The 20490-nt window shown below is 47.0% G+C and overlaps 1 protein-coding gene across 1 annotated transcript in view; it reads left to right on the plus strand.

Annotated features, from left to right (window-relative positions):
- The window catches only part of RASAL3 (RAS protein activator like 3), a 69852-nt gene extending 53017 nt beyond the window's left edge, over positions 1-16835 (plus strand). The window contains exons 16-18 of the mRNA XM_030197169.1: positions 548-747; positions 4923-5007; positions 16158-16835. Coding sequence (XP_030053029.1) covers positions 548-747; positions 4923-5007; positions 16158-16310 — 438 coding nt within the window. The 3' untranslated portion in view covers positions 16311-16835. The remainder of the gene's footprint in view (positions 1-547; positions 748-4922; positions 5008-16157) is intronic.
- Positions 16836-20490: the final 3655 nt, after the last annotated feature.

Consider the following 20490-nt stretch of genomic DNA (forward strand, 5'->3'; position numbering starts at 1 on the left):
AAGCAGCAGCAGGGCAGACCTCTCCTTCCTTCCGTGCCCTGCCCTCGCGGACGTTACGTCAGGCAAGGGCGGGACACGGAAGGAAGGAGTGGCCTGCCCTGCTGCTGCTTGCTGCGAAGGTGAAAGGAGGCGTTTAAGGTTAGTTCTGGGAGCGACTGAGTGCGGGCAGGCCAACCCCGATCCAACCCCAATGTTTCCCCGAAAAATAAGACAGCCCCTGAAAAAAAGACCTAGCGCATTTTTGGGGGCAAAAATGAATATAAGACAGTGTCTTATTTTCGGGGAAACACGGTATGTTTGGTGTTAGAGGTGTTATATCTGACTACAGTAAGATAAGATCCCCTCCGTCCAACCAGTGTACAGCGCCACATCTAACACATTTTTAGATTTATTTTTATTTATTTATTTATTAAATTTGTATCCCACATTTTCCCGCATAGCAGTAGGCTCAATGTGGCTTACAGGTTCCGAAGATGCCTACCATAGATCCTTGCTAAATCCATGGTTCTTCTGTGTGTCTCCCTTTCACCTGCCCCCTCCCCCCAAGTACCAGAAAGAAATTGGTGCATTACGGGCCGCACTGGACGAGACACGGGAGAAGCATCGCAGCCTGGAAGCACAGCTGGGAATGTTGGCGGATCAGATCCAGGAGCTGGTGGAGCAGCAGGCACTGCTGCAGAAAAGTGAGGAGCAGCTCAGGTGCCGCCTGGAGGCAAAAGAGAAGCTGTTAGCACAGACTGGAAGCAGGTGAGGCCCCGCTCTATGTCACTTCATGCCCAGATGTGGGTAACATAGCTTCTCCCACAATTTGCTGCTATTTGTCAGGACTGAATTAAATAGATAATGTATCTGTTCTGCAGCTGAAAGCCACGGGGAGAGGAATTCTATTAAGGGGCACCTACCATTATGTGTAACCTCTGCATTTAGGCATGAGCAAATACACCAGCCATAGGGCTGAAATAAATGCTGATGCCTAGCTTCCAGAGATACACGGATTACTTAGAGCATTCCAATCCTTCAAAACATGCACTATAAACCTTGATCAGTGGTGCCAGAGTATAGTGACTAAGATTCCCCCTTCCCCTCTATCCAGGGACTCTGTGCACTGCCTCCAGGGAAGGGAAAACCTTAGCCAAGAGCCACAGTGTTAGGTACTTCCATGAAGCCATCGACCTGCCTGTGGGCTAGCCCTTTCCTTAGGTAGGAAATACTTTAAGATTTCTTTTTCCAGACTATTTGGTTGTGTCACACGTTTAATCTGTACATATCAGATGCCTTTCCAAAAATATCTGAAAGCAGCTGATAGCAAAAATCTTACAGTATAGTGTAAAATAATATGTAAAAATGAAAGAACATGCTATCTTCTTCCCTTCCCTAGGGCTGCATGTATTCTTGCAATATCACCCACGGCCCAATATGAGCTCATGACCTCTGCCTCTTTTATTATAGTACATAAGTATTGCCATACTGGGACAGACCAAAGGTCCATCAAGCCCAGCATCCTGTTTCCAACAGTGGCTAATCCAGGTCACAAGTACCTGGCAGAAATCCAAATAGTAGCAAAATTCCATGTAGAACCTCAAAGAGTATCAAGATTCTAGAATTCTAAAGAATAACAAGATTCCATGTAGAACCTCAAAGAGTAGCAAGATTCCATTTAGAATCCCAAGTATATAAGTATTGTCATACTGGGACAGACCAAAGGTCCATCAAGCCCAGCATCCTGTTTCCAACAGTGGCCAATCCAGGTCACAAATACCTGGCAAGATCCCAAAAAAGTACAAAACATTTTATACTGCTTATCCCAGAAATAGTGGATTTTCCCCAAGTCCAATTTAATAATGGTCTATGGACTACTAAGCTAACCGCCTTTACCACATTCTCTGGCAACGAATTCCAGAGTTCAATTACACATTGAGTGAAGAAACATTTTCTCCGATTTGTTTTAAATTTACTACTTTGTAGCTTCATCGCATGCCCCCTAGTCCTAGTATTTTTGGAAAGCGTAAACAGACGCTTCACGTCTACCCGTTCGACTCCACTCATTATTTTATAGACCTCTTTCATATCTCCCCTCAGTCGCCTTTTCTCCAAGCTGAAGAGCCCTAGCTGCTTTAGCCTTTCCTCATAGGGAAGTCGTCTCATCCCCTTTATCATTTTCGTCGCCCTTCTCTGCACCTTTTCTAATTCCACTATATCTTTTTTGAGATGCAGCGACCAGAATTGAACACAATATTCGAGGTGCGGTCACACCATGGAGCGATACAAAGGAATTATAACGTCCTCATTTTTGTTTTCCATTCCTTTCCTAATAATACCTAACATTCTATTTATTTTCTTAGCTGCAGCAGCACACTGAGCAGAAGGTTTCAACATATCATCAACAACAAGAACACCTAGATCCCTTTCTTGGTCAGTGACTCCTAACGTGGAACCTTGCATGACATAGCTATAATTTGGGTTCCTCTTTCCCACATGTATCATTTTGCACTTGCTCACATTAAACGTCATCTGCCATTTAGACTCCCAGTCTCGTAATGTCCTCTTGTAATTTTTCACAATCCTCCCGCGATTTAACGACTTTGAATAACTTTGTGTCGTCAGGAAATTTAATTGCCTCACTAGTTACTCCCATCTCTAGCCCATTTATAAATATGTTAAAAAGCAGAGGTCCCAGCACAGACCCCTGGGGAACCCCACTAACTACCCTTCACCATTGAGAATACTGACCATTTAACCCTATTCTCTGTTTTCTATCTTTTAACCAGTTTTTATTCCACAATAGGACAGTACAGTGGTGTGCTGGTAAATTTTTAACAACAGGCTCTCTCCCCGGTCCACCACGGTGCCCCCCCCCCCGTCCACCTCTGTGCCCCCCCCCCGTCCACCTCTGCGCCCCCCCCCCCCCCCAAAATTGCAGAGCTGGCTATAGCCGGGGGGGGGGGGGGGGCAATGCATTACTCTCTCCAGGAAAAAAAAATTAAATGATCCCAGGTTCCAATCTAATTCATGTTTAATGTGGGATAAAATGCCATAAATAAGTAAATAAATATAAACTTTTAATGTTGAGCACATGATTTTCAAAGTGAACATATTCCAAACACTATAATGAAAATAAAATGATTTCTTTTTCTACCTTTGTTGTCTGGTGACTGTTTTTCTGATCATGCTGGCCAAGTATCCGATTCTGCTGCTATCTGTCCTCTTAACTCCATTTCCAGGGCTTCCTTTCCATTTATTTCTTTCTTCCTTTCTTCTTCATTTCTGGTCCTCAGCTTCTGCCTATTTTCTTCATCCATGTGCAGTTTTTCTCCTCTCTTCCTTTTTCCTCATCTCATCTCCTTCCTCACTCTTCTCTCCCCTCCATCCATGTCCAGCATTTCTTCTCTCTCCCCTCCTCTCCCCTGCCCTCCATCCACCCATGTCCAGTGACCCTCCTCTCCCCTGCCCTGCATGCACCCATGTCCAGCAGTGACCCTCCTCTCCCCTGCCCTCCATCCACCCATGTCCAGTGACCCTCCTGTCCCCTGCCCTCCATCCACCCATGTCCAGCAGTGACCCTCCTCTCCCCTGCCCTCCATCCACCCATGTCCAGTGACCCTCCTGTCCCCTGCCCTGCCCTACATGCACCTATACCCAGCGATCCTCCTGTCCCCTGCCCTGCATGCACCCATGTCCAGCAGTGACCCTCCTCTCCCCTGCCCTCCATCCACCTATGTCCAGCAGTGACCCTCCTCTCCCCTGCTCTGCCCTGCATGCACCTATAGTGACCCTTCTCTCCCCTCCCCTCCATTCACAAATGCCCAGCGACTCCCTTCTCTCCCCTGCCACCCCCTCCCGAGTTCGGCGAATTCAACTCCCTCCCTCCTCCCTCCCTCCTCCCTCCTTCCCTCCGGATCCGGTCCCTTACGTCAGCGACTTCACAAATTCTTCGGGGTCGCTGCAAGCGCTGACCCTCCCCCGCTGGCGCTGCAGGTTTGCGATTCAAAATGGCCGCTGAGACTTACAAGGGCGGCCTCCAAGACTTTGGCAGAAGTCTTGCGAGGCCGCCTCTGGAAGTCTCAGCGGCCATTTTTAAAATGCGAACCTGCAGCACCAGCGTGGGAGAGTCAGCGCTTGCAGCGACCCCGAAGAATTCATGAAGTCGCTGATGTAAGGGACCGGATTGGGAGGGAGGAAGAGAGCCGGCTCACGCAATTCAACAACTGGCTCGCAAGAGCCGAGCAAAGTTAACAACCGGCTCTTGCGAGCCGGTGCGAGCCGGCTCCAGCACACCACTGGGACAGTACCTCCTATCCCATGACTCTCCAATTTCCTCTGGAGTCTTTCATGAGGTACTTTGTCAAACGCCTTCTGAAAGTCCAGATACACAATATCAACTGGCTCACCTTTATCCACATGTTTGTTCACCTCTTCAAAGAAATGTAATAGATTGGTGAGGCAAGTTTTCCCTTCACTAAATCCATGTTGGCTTTGTCTCATTAATCCATGTTTTTTAATATGCTCTGTAATTTTGTTCTTTATAATAGTCTCTACCATTTTGCCTGGAACTGATGTCAGACTCACCGGTCTATCATTTCCCGGATCTCCTCTGGAACCTTTTTTAAACATTGGCGTTACATTGGCCACCCTTTAATCTTTGTTGTTATGTATGATCAAAAGCTGAAAATTGGTTTAATAATGCACAGTTTCAAAGGTGATTAAAGAAAAGTGTGAATGTACTACTACTACTACTAATCATTTCTATAACGCTACTAGATGTACGCCGCGCTGTACACATTATATGCAGGTACTTTCTCTGTCCCTAGAGAGCTCACAATCTAAGTTGCAAATTATTGCTTTGTGAACTTTAAAAAAAAGATTTTAATATAAAGGATACTAAAAATCCTTTTTGTTTTTTTACCCTTGTTTAACTATGGCAGACTCACAGCAATGGAGGAGGAACTTAAAAAGGCAAAGGGGGCACAGACGAGCCACCATGATGCCAAGGAAAGAGTGAGAGATTTGGTAAGTGTGAGTGAGACAAAGACTGAGAGTCTAAGAAAGGGAGAGAGATGATAGTGTGCGTAGAAGTATAGAATGAAATATCAAGATAATATTCCCCAAAACAACCCCAGTGCACTGTTTTCACATTTCGGGAAGTAGGAATACCAATCTTTCCAACCGGGTAATCGGGTACAGGATGAAATTAAATTTGAGCCTACGTTTACTAAGATACACTATGGGCGCAATAGCATTTTTAACGCATGTAAATGGTTTACGCGCATTAAACGCTAACACGCCCATAGAAATGTATAGGCATGTTAGCTTTTAAAGCACCTTAAATTTAAAGGTGCGTTAGAAACACTAATGTACTTTAGTAAGCATACCCCTTAATATGGATAAATACAAAGTGATGAAATAGGAAAAAAAATAATCCTAATTATAGGTACACAACATTGGGTTCCATATTAGGATCTTGGAAAAGGAGAGATCCAGGGAAAGGATCTTGGGCAATACATTGAAATTCCCAGCTCAGTGAGAAGTGGTCGACAAAAAAAAAAAAAAAAAAGCAAATAGAATTATCTGGAAAGGGATGGAGACTATCATAATGTTTCCATATCACCTAATCTTGGAAAAAATATAGCGGAACTAGAAAAATGTACAGAGAAGGCCGGCCAAAATTATAAAAGGGATGGAATGACTTTCCTGTAGAGAATGCCTAAAGTGATTAGGACTCTTCTGCTTTGAGAAAAAAAGGAGATACGATAGACTTTATAAAATCATGAGTAGAGTAGAACAGATAAATAGGGGACAAACCCCCTAATTCTATACAGTGCACCACAGGTTAGGCGCTCAAATGGATGTGGGAGTAAATGCTAGTGAGGTGCCTAACTTCACTTAGGCACTATTTTATAAATTAGTGCTTAATGCCCCGATGCTCAAAAGTAAACATGGGCGCTAGAGGCCATTAGCATTGTACTAGCGCCTGCATTTACCAGTGTAGAATGTACAGAGGGGTCTAGCGCAGCAAATGAGCGCATCAGGCACCAACACAGACAGAATGCAAATGTAGTCAAGCTCATGTAAATGAAGTCATTTTGTAGCATAGTAACTTAGTAGATAAATTCATTACATAAGGTATGAGGTATTCTTCTCCAATGCTCATGAAAAAGCGTCCGAAACAGAACTGCCTTACCAATGCAAAAAATAACGCCACGTTGGAGCAGGCATTAGGGTGTTGGAAGAGAGGATTTCTCACGATTCTCATGCTTCTCTCATGATTCTTTCTGCAAAATCTGCCGGTTTTGATTGCTTTCGGAAGCAGAAGGAAGCCCGTGCAAGCCCTTAAGCGCTGGTTGTGAAAAACAGCAGACCCCACATACTGGGGTCTCTTTCCAGTGCCTAAATTTAAAGAATTGGCTAAAAAAACAAAAAAAATTAAAACGCCCAGTAAAAGCACACATTGGCGTCTGTTTCCTACATCTAGATATAAGCGTCCAAGCTGAAAAAAAATAAAAAACGCCTACCTATATTTAGGGGTTTGGACAGTTTCCAGGTAGACTTGAAAAAGCCACCACTTATCTCTGAGTGGGAGTGAAAAGATTGGACCTAATCTGTGTGATCCTAGTAGCTACTTGTGACAGACCACTGGGCTCCGTGGACCATTGGTTCTCAGGAATAAATTCTCATTTAGCTGCTTCATATCTTCTTGTAACCGGACTAATCAGCAAGTAAATCAGGAGGCCAAGACGCTGACTTCCAAAGCAAGGCAACTTTTATTAGCTAGCTGTCACAGTACTAAGTTCAGACTCAGGATACTGCGCGCCGAGCGTCACCTGACACTCGTTCTTATACAAATTAGTGGTCATGCGCATAAAACACACCATACATCACACATACACATGCGCAGTACATGCACATGCGCAATACATTAGTAGTTCTGTAGTTCTCACAGAGAAAAGATACGTCAGTTTCATAGCTTTCATAGAAATTGTTACTTTGCAAGAAATGTAACTTATTGCAGTGTTTCAGCACATTCACATAATACAGCCTCTATACTTGGATCACGGGACTGCACGGACAGAGCCAGCTGTCCCCCTTACAAACCTAAATTGCTGACTGCTACAACTTGTTATCTAGCTGCTGGTTATAGCAAATAGGTGTTACTAGTGAAAGTCCAGACTGCACAGTTTTAGGTTGGTTAGGCTCGTCATAGAAAAGCTGAGGTTTTGGTACAATGCAAAGGTGCAAGTGTGAATGCAAGGTCCAAATAGAAATCCTGCTAGTGCAAAAGTCCACAAAAGTCCAAATAAGGTAAACAGTGCAAGTTTTGTAAGTTTTGCAAGTTTCAGTGCAAAGTCCAATGCAAGTTTGCCCCCTACAATCCCCCCTTTGATACTTTATCAATTGTCCAAGTGAAAAGTATCACTTCAATGGGGTGGTGTAAATGTAGAGACGTTCAGGAAGCGGTGGCCCTAAGACTCCTTTCGTGGCCTTTGAGTTCTTCGCCGGGGTTGAGATGAAAGGTCCCTATTGGACGCTCCCCCCTTTGTAGCCGGTCTTTGCCAGGAAAAGTGTAGATGGCCCAGAGGGCAAGTGGTGCACAATATCTAAAAAAAAAATACAAAAGAGATTAGGTTAGTATGGGAGAGTGGAGGTATGGTGGAATGTTGCTGAAGTTAGGGGTCATCATTAGAGGAATCAGGATCCACATCTACTGACGGTAGGGAAGAATACATCTGGAGAGACATAATTTGCAGAGCTGCGCGCTGGTCAGCAATACGTTCCATGGCCCTGCGAGCAAGAGACAAAACACATGGAAGTAAACAGGGTAAGAATACAAGGCCCCCAAACAGGCAGACCCCGAAAAATATTAATTTCTTCCACCATGTGCCCCCGAATAGAGAATCCCACCAGCTATCACCTAGCATAGATGTCCATTTCTGGACGGGAACATGTGCAAGCTTTCTAATGTCAGTAGCTATATTTAGTACTGCAGCTCCAGTATCATCAAATTTCAGGCAACAATTGGAAGTATTCCACTTCCCACAGACCCCGCCTTCTTCCGCAAGAAGGTAATCCAGTGCCAACCGGTTCTGATAGATGGCAGTTCGCATTTGGGTTTGTTGCTTTGCTATAAGCTCTAGAGCTTCAGCCGTATGATTGGTAATTACTTCAACTACAGCTTGCAACCGGATAATACGATTTAACATATAAATAGGAGTGCGATACCCCCAAGACCCATCTTGGGCCCATGTTGCGGGTCCATATGTCTCTATGATCTGCTCTGGGGGCCACTCATCCGATCCCCACCTCTGTTCCCCTCCGACGGGGAAAGACCTGCGGGAATGATGAGTTAAATCATCATACAATGGGGTGCCTAAATCTGCAGCCGCAGAGTGAGGCAGCAAGAAAAAACCAGGATAAATTAACCCAATAGTACAAGATCCTGACCAGGTACCCGGCAAGCAGGCATATGCAGTATATCCACAGATCCAGAATAACCCATCAGGTGCTTGCCATGTCGAGCATCCCGAAGACCTGGGTTATTCCAGTGGCCTCTCAACTGAGCGACTCCCTGAAAGGGGTTAGGTCCAGAGCAATTAAACAGTTGGATGGTATCAGTAAAATTATAAGGGGAACATAATTTGTTGGCAACAGCGCTGGGATACCAAGTGACAGCGGCCGGCCAGTATTGCACCTGAGTACCATTAACAGTAAGGATGGAGACACAGGGGGTGTCTCCTACAGGACTAGTGAAATTGCCATCAGGATACCGAGAAATACATTCATGGCCTATCACCAGTGAGCTAAGAGTCCATTGGCCGGCACGCTGTGTATAGGAGGGGCGCTTAGTCCAATTCCAGGCTGCTAGTTGTTCTGGGGTCATGGGGGAACCTCGCCAGGGCCGGGATTCTCCCATCAGGGCTCCCCCACAAATCCAGCAGTTGGTAACATTAAGAGCCCGTCCGATGCGGGAAGTCAGATCAATTAACAAATTCTTCCCTTGCTTAAAAACATCATCAAAATCAGAAGTAAGGTGTACAACAGAATCATATAAGGCAGTACTACGGTTAGCCCCTGTATTGAGGGGTGGGGGAGGAACAGGTCAAGTAAGTTGTGCGACAGCTTTCTGCACCAGTAGTTCCTGTACCATGTCCTGTTTCCCTCCCCCGTCAGACAGGCCCCACTGTCCGGCATAGGTGGCACAAGCTATCGGTCTACCTTTAGGACAGGTACGACAGGCGCCTGAGCACACTGAGCCAAATCGGTATGCATGGGGCTTAAGGTTACCTATCCAATATTTCTTGTTGTTCTCTATGCAAACAGTGGGTGGGGCTAACCAACAGTCTTTGTGAACAGAAGTATGGGCGATAAACATAAGGCCCCCTCTATCGGGTCCACTCCGAACCGGGGCAGTACAATCCTGACAAGTCTTGGAATGGACAGCTGAAGAGTAGGGGCTGCTACAAAGGAATACCCCCCAGGTCAGATACTGGATAATTATCATTTGATGGCTAGGAGTGGCCGCTGTGTGAACTTATGTGTGGGGCACAGTTATTTACTCCTGGTGAGAGTCAACCGCAGAGGGTGATTCGGGTTCAGGCGGGCAGTCCACTTTCCCTGTGGTGGCGAAGCAGCAGCAGGTTTTACTCTGGTCCAATGTATCCAGACAGGGGTCCCTGCAATTTTAACAGCAGTGGGAGTGGTTAGAATGACAAGAGAAGGTCCCCGCCATTTAGGTTTTAAACAATCAGCATCATCCCATTCTTTTACCCAAACCTCATCTCCTACCTGAAACTGGTGTACTGGGGTGGTCAAAACTAATGGACGGACACTCTCAGTATATTGTTGAATGTCCTGCACTGCCTGTCTTAACCCTTTCAGCTGCTGGACAAGGGTACCTTCCCCTTGAATTTGTACCGTCGTGGGACAGGAAGGCAAGGGCGGTGGCCTAGCATACATCATCTCATAGGGAGTAAGACCGGTGGCCCTGGGCAGACACCTGAGATGTAGTAGGGCCAGGGGTAAAAGATCAGGCCATTTGGCCTTTGCCTCCTGGCAGAGCTTAGCTAACTGATTCTTCAGGTATCTATTGGCCCGCTCGACCGCCCCGCTACTCTGCGGTCTCCATGCGCAATGCAACTTCCAATCGAGGCCAAGTCTTTTACTGAGCTGTTGGGTTACTTCGCTGGTAAAAGCAGGACCGTTATCAGAGTTAATCTGTTTTGGGAGTCCATACCTTGGAAGGAGTTGATGGAGGAGGAAAGAGGTGACTTCTTTGGCCATCTCAGTTCGTGTAGGTATAGCCTCAATCCACCCAGTGTATGTATGCTACAAGGATAGCTTTAAAGCCCTTGGCTGGAGCCATGTGCGTGAAATCAATCTGGCAGACTTGGAAAGGACTGGTGCCTCGTAAGATGTTTCCGGGGGCTGGGCCTGGCCCCGTCCGTGGATTATTCCGAGCACAAGTGAGGCATTGACGAGAAGCATGCTTGGTCCAATGGGACAAATAATTGATGATGTAGTTTTTCCCAAGCAACCGACTCAGACCGTCTCGGCCGAAGTGAGTTTGGTCATGGGCCCCCTTAACCACGGTCCAGGCCAATGTCTCAGGTATCCAGATTCGGTCATCCGGCAACACCCACCACTTGACGCAGTTCTAGTGCCTCTCCTCGGGCCCACTTGTCCTCTGACGGAGCGTAAGCTGGGGTCTCAGTTGGCAAAGGAATCAGGAGTAGCATTTCAGAATTGGGAGAATAAGGAAGTTGGCTCACTTTTTTTGCTGCATCATCCGCTCGCTGATTGCCTCGGGCAATAGGGTCTGTTCTACTGGTGTGAGCCTTACAGTGCATCCCGCCACTTTCTTGGGTTTCCATACCGCATCAAGCAGTTGGCAGATTTCAGTGGCATGTGCAAGTCCTTTTCCTTCTGCAGTTAGGAAGCCTCATTCCTTATACAATACCCCATGTACCTGGAGGGTTAAGAATGCATATTTGGAGTCAGTATAAATATTGACCACCTTCCCTTCTGCCCACTGGAGAGCTCTGGTGAGGGCAATCAATTCAGCCTTCTGGGCAGAGGTGCCAGGTGGTAAGGCCACTGCTTCTATTATATGGTCCTCTGATACAACAGCATATCCTGCCCGTCAAATCCCGGCTATCACCTGACTACTTCCATCTGTAAATAGGGTAATTCCCAATTGCCACGGCTGATCCTTAAGGTCAGGCCTGCTGGAATGGACAGTACCCATCACTTCCTCACAATCGTGTAGTCTAGGTTCGGGAGCTGGCAGGAGAGTGGCAGGGTTCAAGTTGGTGGTATCTTGAATCTGTACTTCTGGATTCTCACACAGTAAGGCCTGATACTTGACTAACCGGGAGTTAGTCATCCAACGGGGTCCATGACTTTCTAATAGGCCTCGAATAGTATGTGGAGCAGTCACGAGTAATGTTTGGCCAAAGGTGAGCTTATGGGCTTCTTTGATCAGCAGGCAGGCAGCAGCTATGCTCCGGAGGCATCCCGGCCAACCTTTAGCTACATTGTCCATGCTCTTAGAGAGGTATGCTACTGGACGTTGCCAAGTACCGACTGTTTGCATTAATACTCCAAGTGCCAGGCCTTTCTTCTCATCTACAAACAGGTGAAACGGCTTCGTTACATCTGGGAGTCCAAGTGCTGGGGGGGATGCAAGGGTTGTTTTCAAATCAGCTAGGGCCCTCAATTCGTGTTTTTCTCACTGGAAGGGTTGGGCCTCGGGTTCAGGCCCTTTCAGTTTGGCGTACAGATCTTGGGTCAAAACAGCAAAATTGAGGATCCATATTCGGCAATAACCAGCTGCCCCCAACAATGCCCGCAGTTCCTTTTTGTTTGTTGGTGTGGGCTGGTCACAGATGGCTTGAGTACGGGGTGTACCGAGCCTCCGGGTACCTTCCCGGAGGCGAAATCCCAAGTACTCAACCTCGATCTCACACAGTTGCGCTTTTTTCTGACTGGCTCGGTATCCTTGCGCTTCCAGAGTTTTCAGAAGATTAACAGTTGCCACTGCACAATCAGTGTATGTTTCCCTGGCCACCAGCAGATCGTCCACATATTGGACAACGGGCCCATATTCAGTCTGATACGTTTTCAAATCATGGGCCAGTTGCTCCCCGAACAGAGTGGGCGAATTCTTAAATCCTTGCGGTAGCCGGGTCCAGGTAAATTGTTGTTTAGTTCCAGCCTGTAGGTCCTCCCAGGTGAATGCAAAGAACTGCTGACTCTCCTCAGCAAGTGGTATAGAGAAGAAAGCATTCTTTAAGTCTATTACACTGTACCACTTGGTTTGGGCTGGCACTTGGGCTAGGATGGAGTAGGGGTTAGGTACAAGAGCAACGATATCCACAACCTGATTATTGACTTTCCTCAAGTCCTGAACTGGTCAGTACTCGGAGGTTCCTGGCTTCTTGACTGGCAGTAAAGGGGTATTCCAGGCTGATCTGGTAGACTTTAAGACCCCTTGTTGGAGGAGTTTCTGCAAGTGCGTTTGCATACTGTGTTGGGCAGCATACGGTATACTGTACTGGCCTTGGTTGACAATTTGAGCATTGGGTTTTAGCTCAACCCAGATCGGGTGGCATTTACAGCCAACCCTCCAGGATTTAATTCTGCCCAAACTCCAGGGACACTCGCCATCAGAGTCCTTCTCTGCTGTGCAAATTCAGTGTTGTCGGTGTAGCGGCTGGCAGCGGCAGTAACAACCAGAGGGGCATGTAGTCGCCACTCCTCCTGGACAGGACAGATGAGGGATACAGGTTGTTCTTCAAAAGTGGCCTCAACTTCCCCCGTGGCTTTAAATTTCAGGGTGGCTTGCAACTTGCATAGCAAGTCCCGCCCGATCAGAGGTATATGTATGAACTGGTGAGAGACTGTTTTCCCTCCAATATGGACCTGTCATTCCTTCAACAGAGGTGCAGTAATGGATTTTCCCGAGGCCCCCACTATTGGTATGGTATCTTTGGTCTCAGGGGCTATTGCTGTAGTGATGACAGATCTTTGGGCCCCAGTATCTAACAGGGCTTTCATTCGTTGCATCCCCACCTGAATTTCCACCAGAGGGTCAGTGGGGATTCTCCCCTCCCGGTGCCTTCATGCTGTGTGGGTCTGAACAGCATCCACAGCCATCTGCCACTCCTGCTGCTCTGACCGCCCCCGGCCTTTTCCTCTCTCTCCGCACTCCGCCTTCCAATGGCCTTCTTGCCTGCAGTATGCACACTGGTTCTTCCCTAAGGGAAACTTCCGACCTCTCCCCCTGTACTGTCCCCTGGGTTCATCTGGCACAGCCACTCCTCTACTTTGCCCCCTTTGTTCTTCCAGCGCAGCCGCCAACAAAGTGGCATTTTCACGCATCTGTCTACTAGCTTCTCTTCGGGCCTCACTTTTCTCCTCCTGATCCCGATATCCAAAAACACGATCGGCCATCGCCTTCAATTGACTAATACTCATGCCTTCAAACCCCTCAGTCTTCTGCAGCTTCTTTCTAATGTCGGGGGCTGCTTGGGTGACAAAACTCATTACTACCATTGGACGATTAGCTGGATCCTCGGGATCGATTGGACTATATTTGCGATAGGCATCCATAAGCCGTTCCAGAAAGTCTCCTGGACTTTCATTCTTCTTTTGTACTATGTCATGAATCTTTCCCATATTGGTGATCTTCTGCTTTCCCTTCTTCAGGGCTGCCAGATAGGCCTATTGATATTGACGTAAGGACTCTCGGCCTGCTGGAGTTCGATGATTCCATTCGGGTTGGGTGGTGGGCACCAGGGCAGCAACGCGATTGGCTAAATCTGGTTCATTGTGATGCGCCTGCCGAACTGCCTCTTCCATGTTCTGTTGCAGCTGACGGCGTTCCTCAGTAGTTAATATATGGGAACTCAGTTGCCTCAAATCGGACCAGGTCGGATTGTGGCTAAATATTATTCCCTCCACTAATTCGATAAGCTGTTCCGGTTTCTGTTCATATGTGGGCCCATGATTCTTCCAATTCAGAAGATCTGAACTCGAGAAGGGGACATGATTATAGACTACTGACTCAATCGGATGGTCTGGGTTCTCAGGATTTGGTAATTGTACCATAGCTTCTCTAATGGGATACAAATCAGCCGTAATTCGGCGGTCAGCAGGAGCTGTAACTGGACTTGTGGCCGGATAGCGAGTGGGTTCCTTGAGGACTCTCTGGCTTTTCCTAAAGGACATCTGGTCTACTGGGGGCTCTGTCTGATCAGGGGTAAGTTGACTGTCTGAATTCTCTTCCTGGGGTCCAGGCCCGGCGTCCCCTGTTCCCTGCCTTAATTCAGCAAGATCCGAATATATCGGGGTATAAGGAGGTGGGGCCAGGCTAGGCATGGGATCCTCCTCCTCTGACTTCTCTAGAACAGGGACTACTTTCTTTGAACGAGTAGGCCTAACATCACAGCAGCCCTCAGCCACCCCACTCAACTACTGCAGGCAGGGACTGGGATTTTGGTTTCAATTAGGTCTCTGACTTTTTCTCTGGGCCACCACCATTAGGGCTGCCTCTCCACCTTCCTTTGGGCCCATATCGGCGGGTTTCGCACCACATCTGCCCACCCCTCTATATACGGAATATGTTCAGGACAGCCAGGATTACCATCCACTATTACAATATTCTGAATAGCGGCGATCTTTTCATATGCAAAGGTGCCCTCTGGTGGCCAATTAACAGATCGACCCAACCCAGGCCACATAAACTGACAACGCTGTATCATCCCTGCCCTGGAACAGTGTTTCTGGTCAAACACTTCACTAAAGTGCTCAGTCATTAAATCCAAAGGTGTAGACCCACCCCTGCCCATCCTGTACGACGGTGCCAAAGGATAGTATAAAGACAAGGAGGGAAAAGGATGGCAGAGGGGTAAGGGGTCCCGCTCTACCAGACACAGAAGGTTCAACACTCGACCTGGCCAAGACGCGGTCGCCCGGCTTGAAACCGCAGGGCCAATCACTCAGCTTTCATACAGACAGGAAGCCCATCCTCCCGTCTCTGCCCGGAGCCTAGTGGGTTTCGGGACCTCGTCCCTACTCGGCACTGGCGAAGGGGGTGATCAAGCTGGGTCGGCTGCTGATTCCCAGAGAGTATACTTGCCTGATTCTGCTGCAGGATTCAGAAGTCTCCGGAGACTCGAAAAGTTGTCTTGCCCAGGATCACGCCCCATCTATGCAGGCCACCCAGCCCTAAGCAATTCTCTCAAAGCGGCCGGACGCTGAACTCAGCGGTGCGCACTTTCCGGTCAGCTGGAGGGAATCGCCAGTCCCGGCCCAGCCGTGCCACTAACAGGGAGGGGAGGAAATTTCCTTGTCCTCGGCCCCGCCTCCTGGCTGGCTCGCCAATGTAACCGGACTAATCAGCAAGTAAATCAGGAGGCCGAGACGCTGACTTCCAAAGCAAGGCAACTTTTATTAGCTAGCTGTCACAGTACTAAGTTCAGACTCAGGATACTGCGCGCCGAGCATCACCTGACACTCGTTCTTATACAAATTAGTGGTCATGCGCATAAAACACACCATACATAACACATACACATGCGCAGTACATGCACATGCGCAATACATTAGTAGTTCTGTAGTTCTCACAGAGAAAAGATACGTCAGTTTCATAGCTTTCATAGAAATTGTTACTTTGCAAGAAATGTAACTTATTGCAGTGTTTCAGCACATTCACATAATACAGCCTCTATACTTGGATCACGGGACTGCACGGACAGAGCCAGCTGTCCCCCCTTACAAACCTAAATTGCTGACTGCTACAACTTGTTATCTAGCTGCTGGTTATAGCAAATAGGTGTTACTAGTGAAAGTCCAGACTGCACAGTTTTAGGTTGGTTAGGCTCGTCATAGAAAAGCTGAGGTTTTGGTACAATGCAAAGGTGCAAGTGTGAATGCAAGGTCCAAATAGAAAATCCTGCTAGTGCAAAAGTCCACAAAAGTCCAAATAAGGTAAACAGTGCAAGTTTTGTAAGTTTTGCAAGTTTCAGTGCAAGGTCCAATGCAAGTTTGCCCCCTACATTCTCAATACTGTTAAATCTTTTGGGAATACTGTCTTGGAGTAAAGCATTTCATATCTGGTAATCAGATGTGGGTGACACTGAATTTTCTGTTTTTCTTTTTTCTAGGAGCAGCGCCTGGCAGCGATGGAGCGGGAGCACCAGAAGGTGCTAAACGCTCTCCATCAGCCACCCAGCAATGCAGAGAAACAGGTCAACTGCTTCCTGGGCTCTCCTGATCCCTGCAGCCCGGCTTTACCTGGACACAGCAATGGCTCCTAGTGCCCACTGGACTTGCATGCTGAAATCACTGTGCTATCACCAGGCCTGGATTAAAGCCTGGTATCAAAGACAAAGGCCTAGGATACCAGATATCAAAGGCATCAAGTACGCAGGCCAAAAAGAAGCCTTTTCCCCAGAAGACTTGTCTGAAATCTTAAACCAAGCCCTGGCCATCCCAGTCTGACAGTCCGTAGAGGGTCGAACTCCTCCCAACCTTTTGGAATCTCTATATCTCTGCTTGGTGTCAGAAAAAGGTCTTCTCTACTAAGGATCTTCTATGCCTGTCTCTTTAGTTCTGTTACTGTGATGGCCGTTTCATGTATCCACCACCCTTTCTGTGATGATTATGTTACTTGAGCATGCTTCATACCATGACCTCTTGTTCTAGAACTTTCTTTCCACTGAGAAAGGTTTGCTTCACTGACATTATTTATACTTGTGAAAGACATATGCAAAGCTTCCAGAAAGCTTTTTTTTGGCCTGTAATTTTATTTCACTGTATCTTTAAATTTCATTTTCAACCTTCCTTTTTTTACAGTCTGCAGATTCTTGCTATATGAAATAGTAGGAGGGGCATAATCGAAAGTGGGCGCCCATCTCCATGGGCGGCCATGTGAAGGGGCGAGACAAACCGTATTTTCGAAAAAAGATGGGTGCCCATCTTTTTTTCGATAATATGGGTTGTGCGGGGCAAATGCATCGGATCTGGGTGTTTTTGAGCTGGGCGCTATCAGTTTTCAGCGATAATGGAAACCGAAGGCGCCCAGCTCAAAAACGAACAAATCCAAGGCATTGGGTCATGGGAGGGGCCAGGATTCGTAGTGCACTGGTCCCCCTCACATGCCAGGACACCAACTGGGCACCCTAGGGGGCACTTTTACAAATAAAAAAAAATTTAAAATAGCACCCTTCCCTTGTGTGCTGAGCCCCCTCAAAAAAACCAAAACCCACTGCCCACAAGTCTACACCATTACCATAGCCCTAAGGGGTGCACGGGGCACCTACATGTGGGTACAGTGGGTTTTGGAGGGCTCAACATTAACCAGCACAAGTGGAACAGGTAGGGGGGATGGGCCTGGGTCCGCCTGCCTGACGTCCACTGCACCCACTAACAACTGCTCCAAGGGACCTGCATACTGCAGTCAGGGAGCTGGGTATGACATTTGAGGCTCGCATACAGGCTGTCAAAAAAAGTTTATAAAGTTCTTTTTTTGTGGTGGGAGGGGGTTAGTGACCACTGGGAGAGTCAGGGGAGGTCATCCCCGATTCCCTCTGGTGGTCATCTGGCCAGTTGGGGCACTTTTTGGGGACTTGGGTCGTGAAAAAAAAGGGTCCAGCAAAAGCGACCCAAATTCTTGCTTCTGCCACCCTTTTTTTTTTCAATTATCGGACGAAGGCGCCCATCTCTCCTCGGCTGATAAACACACCCCAGTCCCACCTTCACCATGCCTCTGACACGCCCCTGTCAACTTTGTTCGTTCCCGCGATGGAGTGCAGTTGAAGACGCCCAAAATCGGCTTTCAAATATATCAATTTGGGCACCTTTGCGAGATGGGCGCCCATCTCCCGATTTGGGTCGAAATATGGGTGCCCATCACTTTCGAAAATAAGGCCGTAGGTCTCTTATTTTCCCCTGAACACAGTACTGTGGAGATGGCATGGCAGTCGACAAAAGGTTTTTGATCACCACACCGTTTAGAATCTTTTTTGTGTGAGTGTGATTGTGTTGGAAGTCTAATCCATCAACCTTGCTGTTTGCCTGTGTCTACGGACTGCGTAAGGTTATCCTCGTCCATCCACTTCAGTGTTTTTTTCTTCTTGTGACCAACTCTTCAGGGTGATGCTGTGTGGTTGGTCTATGTACTGTTTTTTATGTACTGGTCCTCAAACCAGATTGGAAGTGACAGGGTATATAAGTACTGCCATACTGGGACAGACTGAAGGTCCATCAAGTCGAGCATCCTGTTTCCAACAGTGGCCAATCCAGGTCACAAGTACCTGGCAAGATCCCAACAAAGTACAATACATTTTATGATGCTTATCCTAGAAATAAGCAGCAGATTTTCCCCAAGTCCATTTTAATAATGATCCATGGACTTTTTCTTTAGGAAGCCATCCATACATTTTTAAACCCCGCTGAGCCAACAGCCTTTAATACATTCTCTGGCAACGAATTCCAGAGTTTAATTACATGTTGAGTACAGAAAAGTTTTCTCTGATTCATTTTAAATGTACTATTTTGTAGCTTCAATGTGTGCCCCCTAGTCCTAGTATTTTTGGAAAGAGTGAAGAAGCGATTCACGTCTACCCATTCCGCTCCACTCAATATTTTGAGATGCGGCGACCAGAACTGAACCACAATATTCAAAGTGCGGTTGCACCATGGAGCGATACAAAGGCATTATAACATCCTCATTTTTATTTTCCATTCCTTTCCTAATAATACCTAATATTCTATGTGCTTTCTTAGTCACCGCTGCAAACTGAGATGAGGGTTTCAACGTATCATCAACGATGACACATAGATCTCTTTCCTGGTCGGTGGCTCCTAACGTGGAACCTTCCATTACGTAGCTATAATTCGGGTTCCTCTTTACCATTTGCATCACTTTGTACTTGCTTACATTAAACATTATCTGCCATTTAGACGTTCAGTTTCGTAAGGTCCTCTTGTAATTTTTCACAATCCTCTTGCGATTTAACAACTTTGAATAACTTTTGAATACCTCACTAGTTACTCCCATCTCTAGATCATTTATAAATATGTTAAAAGCAGTGGTCCCAGCCAGTGGCGTACCAAGGTGGGGCGGTCTGCCCCGGGTGCACGCCGCTGGGGGGGGGTGACGCGGTGCGCGCCTGCTCCGAGTTCGCTAAACTTCGTCGCACGTTCGCTGCAGCTCCCTCTGCCCCAGAACAGGTTGTTCCGGGGCAGAGGGAGCTGCAGCGAAGCGAAGTTTAGCGAACTCAGAGCAGGTGCGCGCCACGGCACTCCCCCAGCGGCATGCACCCGGGGGGGGTGTCATTTTGCCTGAGGGGGGGGGGCAAAAGTGTCATTTCGCCTGAGGGGAGGGGCAAAGGTGTCATTTAGCAGGGGGGATGCTGCACCCGGGGGGAGGCGCATCGGCGCTCCGCCCTGGGTGCCATCCAGGCCAGGAACGCCACTGGTCCCAGCACAGACCCCGGGGGAACCCCACTATCTACCTTTCTCCATTCAGAATACTGACTATTTAACCCTACTGTTTTTTTTTAAATCTTTTAACTAGTTTTTAATCCACAATAGGACACTACCTCCTATCCCATGACTCTCCATTTTCCTCTGGAGTCGTTCATGAGGTACTTTGTCAAATGCAATACTTTTCAGAGTTGTAAGAAAAGTGCCACTGAAAATCTAAGGACGGTCCTGGTCAGTATTACTCATTTATCCAGATCAGTGGCTTTGTATCTTGGGCCAAGAGTATTTATCGAACATTAGTGTGCTCTTGTCCAACACTGCCATTCAATTTGGCACCAGGTTTTAAAAAAGGTCTGAGTTTTAAAAGTTGTTAAACAAAAACCCCAAAATTTAATTGAAGATATTGAAGTTTTAACAGGAAAAAAATTGAAAGTCATCTGTTTACAGACTGTAGAAAACATTCAACCACACAAAGAGTTTGCATATTGGAGCAATATAAATATTATATGGCATAGCTGATAACGTCGAACTCTGCAACACACCAAACGATATATCACACCAAGATGAACTATCTCCATGTTGTTGAACACATTTTTGCTGGTTCAGATATGATGCAAATCAACCTTAGACTTCCATGAAGTTTAATAAATATTTTAGGACATTGCCAGGGAGTTGCTTTTTCTGTATTTACCATTTAGTGGTAGGAGTCGTGGTTAGAAAATAAGCTCCACGGGAGATCAACAAGCCTCCCAGAATTCAAATATGACATCTAAGCATAATTAAAATGAGGTAGAAGCAAATAAAAATGTTTTAATATAAAACCCTGGCACAGATGTACCTTAGAGCAGGATGTGGTAAAACTGCAGCCAAGATGGGTCTATACTTCAAGAAAGAAAGAGAACAGAGGGTGTCTGGGTAGCCAACAGGCCAAGGATTCCATGGTTTTCAAGAGCAGAGTGTCAGTGTTAGCATGGAGCTGCATGATTACTATCAAAGTTCCAGGTTCTT

This window comes from Microcaecilia unicolor, chromosome 3, assembly GCF_901765095.1.
Source record: "Microcaecilia unicolor chromosome 3, aMicUni1.1, whole genome shotgun sequence".
Lineage (NCBI taxonomy): Eukaryota > Metazoa > Chordata > Amphibia > Gymnophiona > Siphonopidae > Microcaecilia > Microcaecilia unicolor.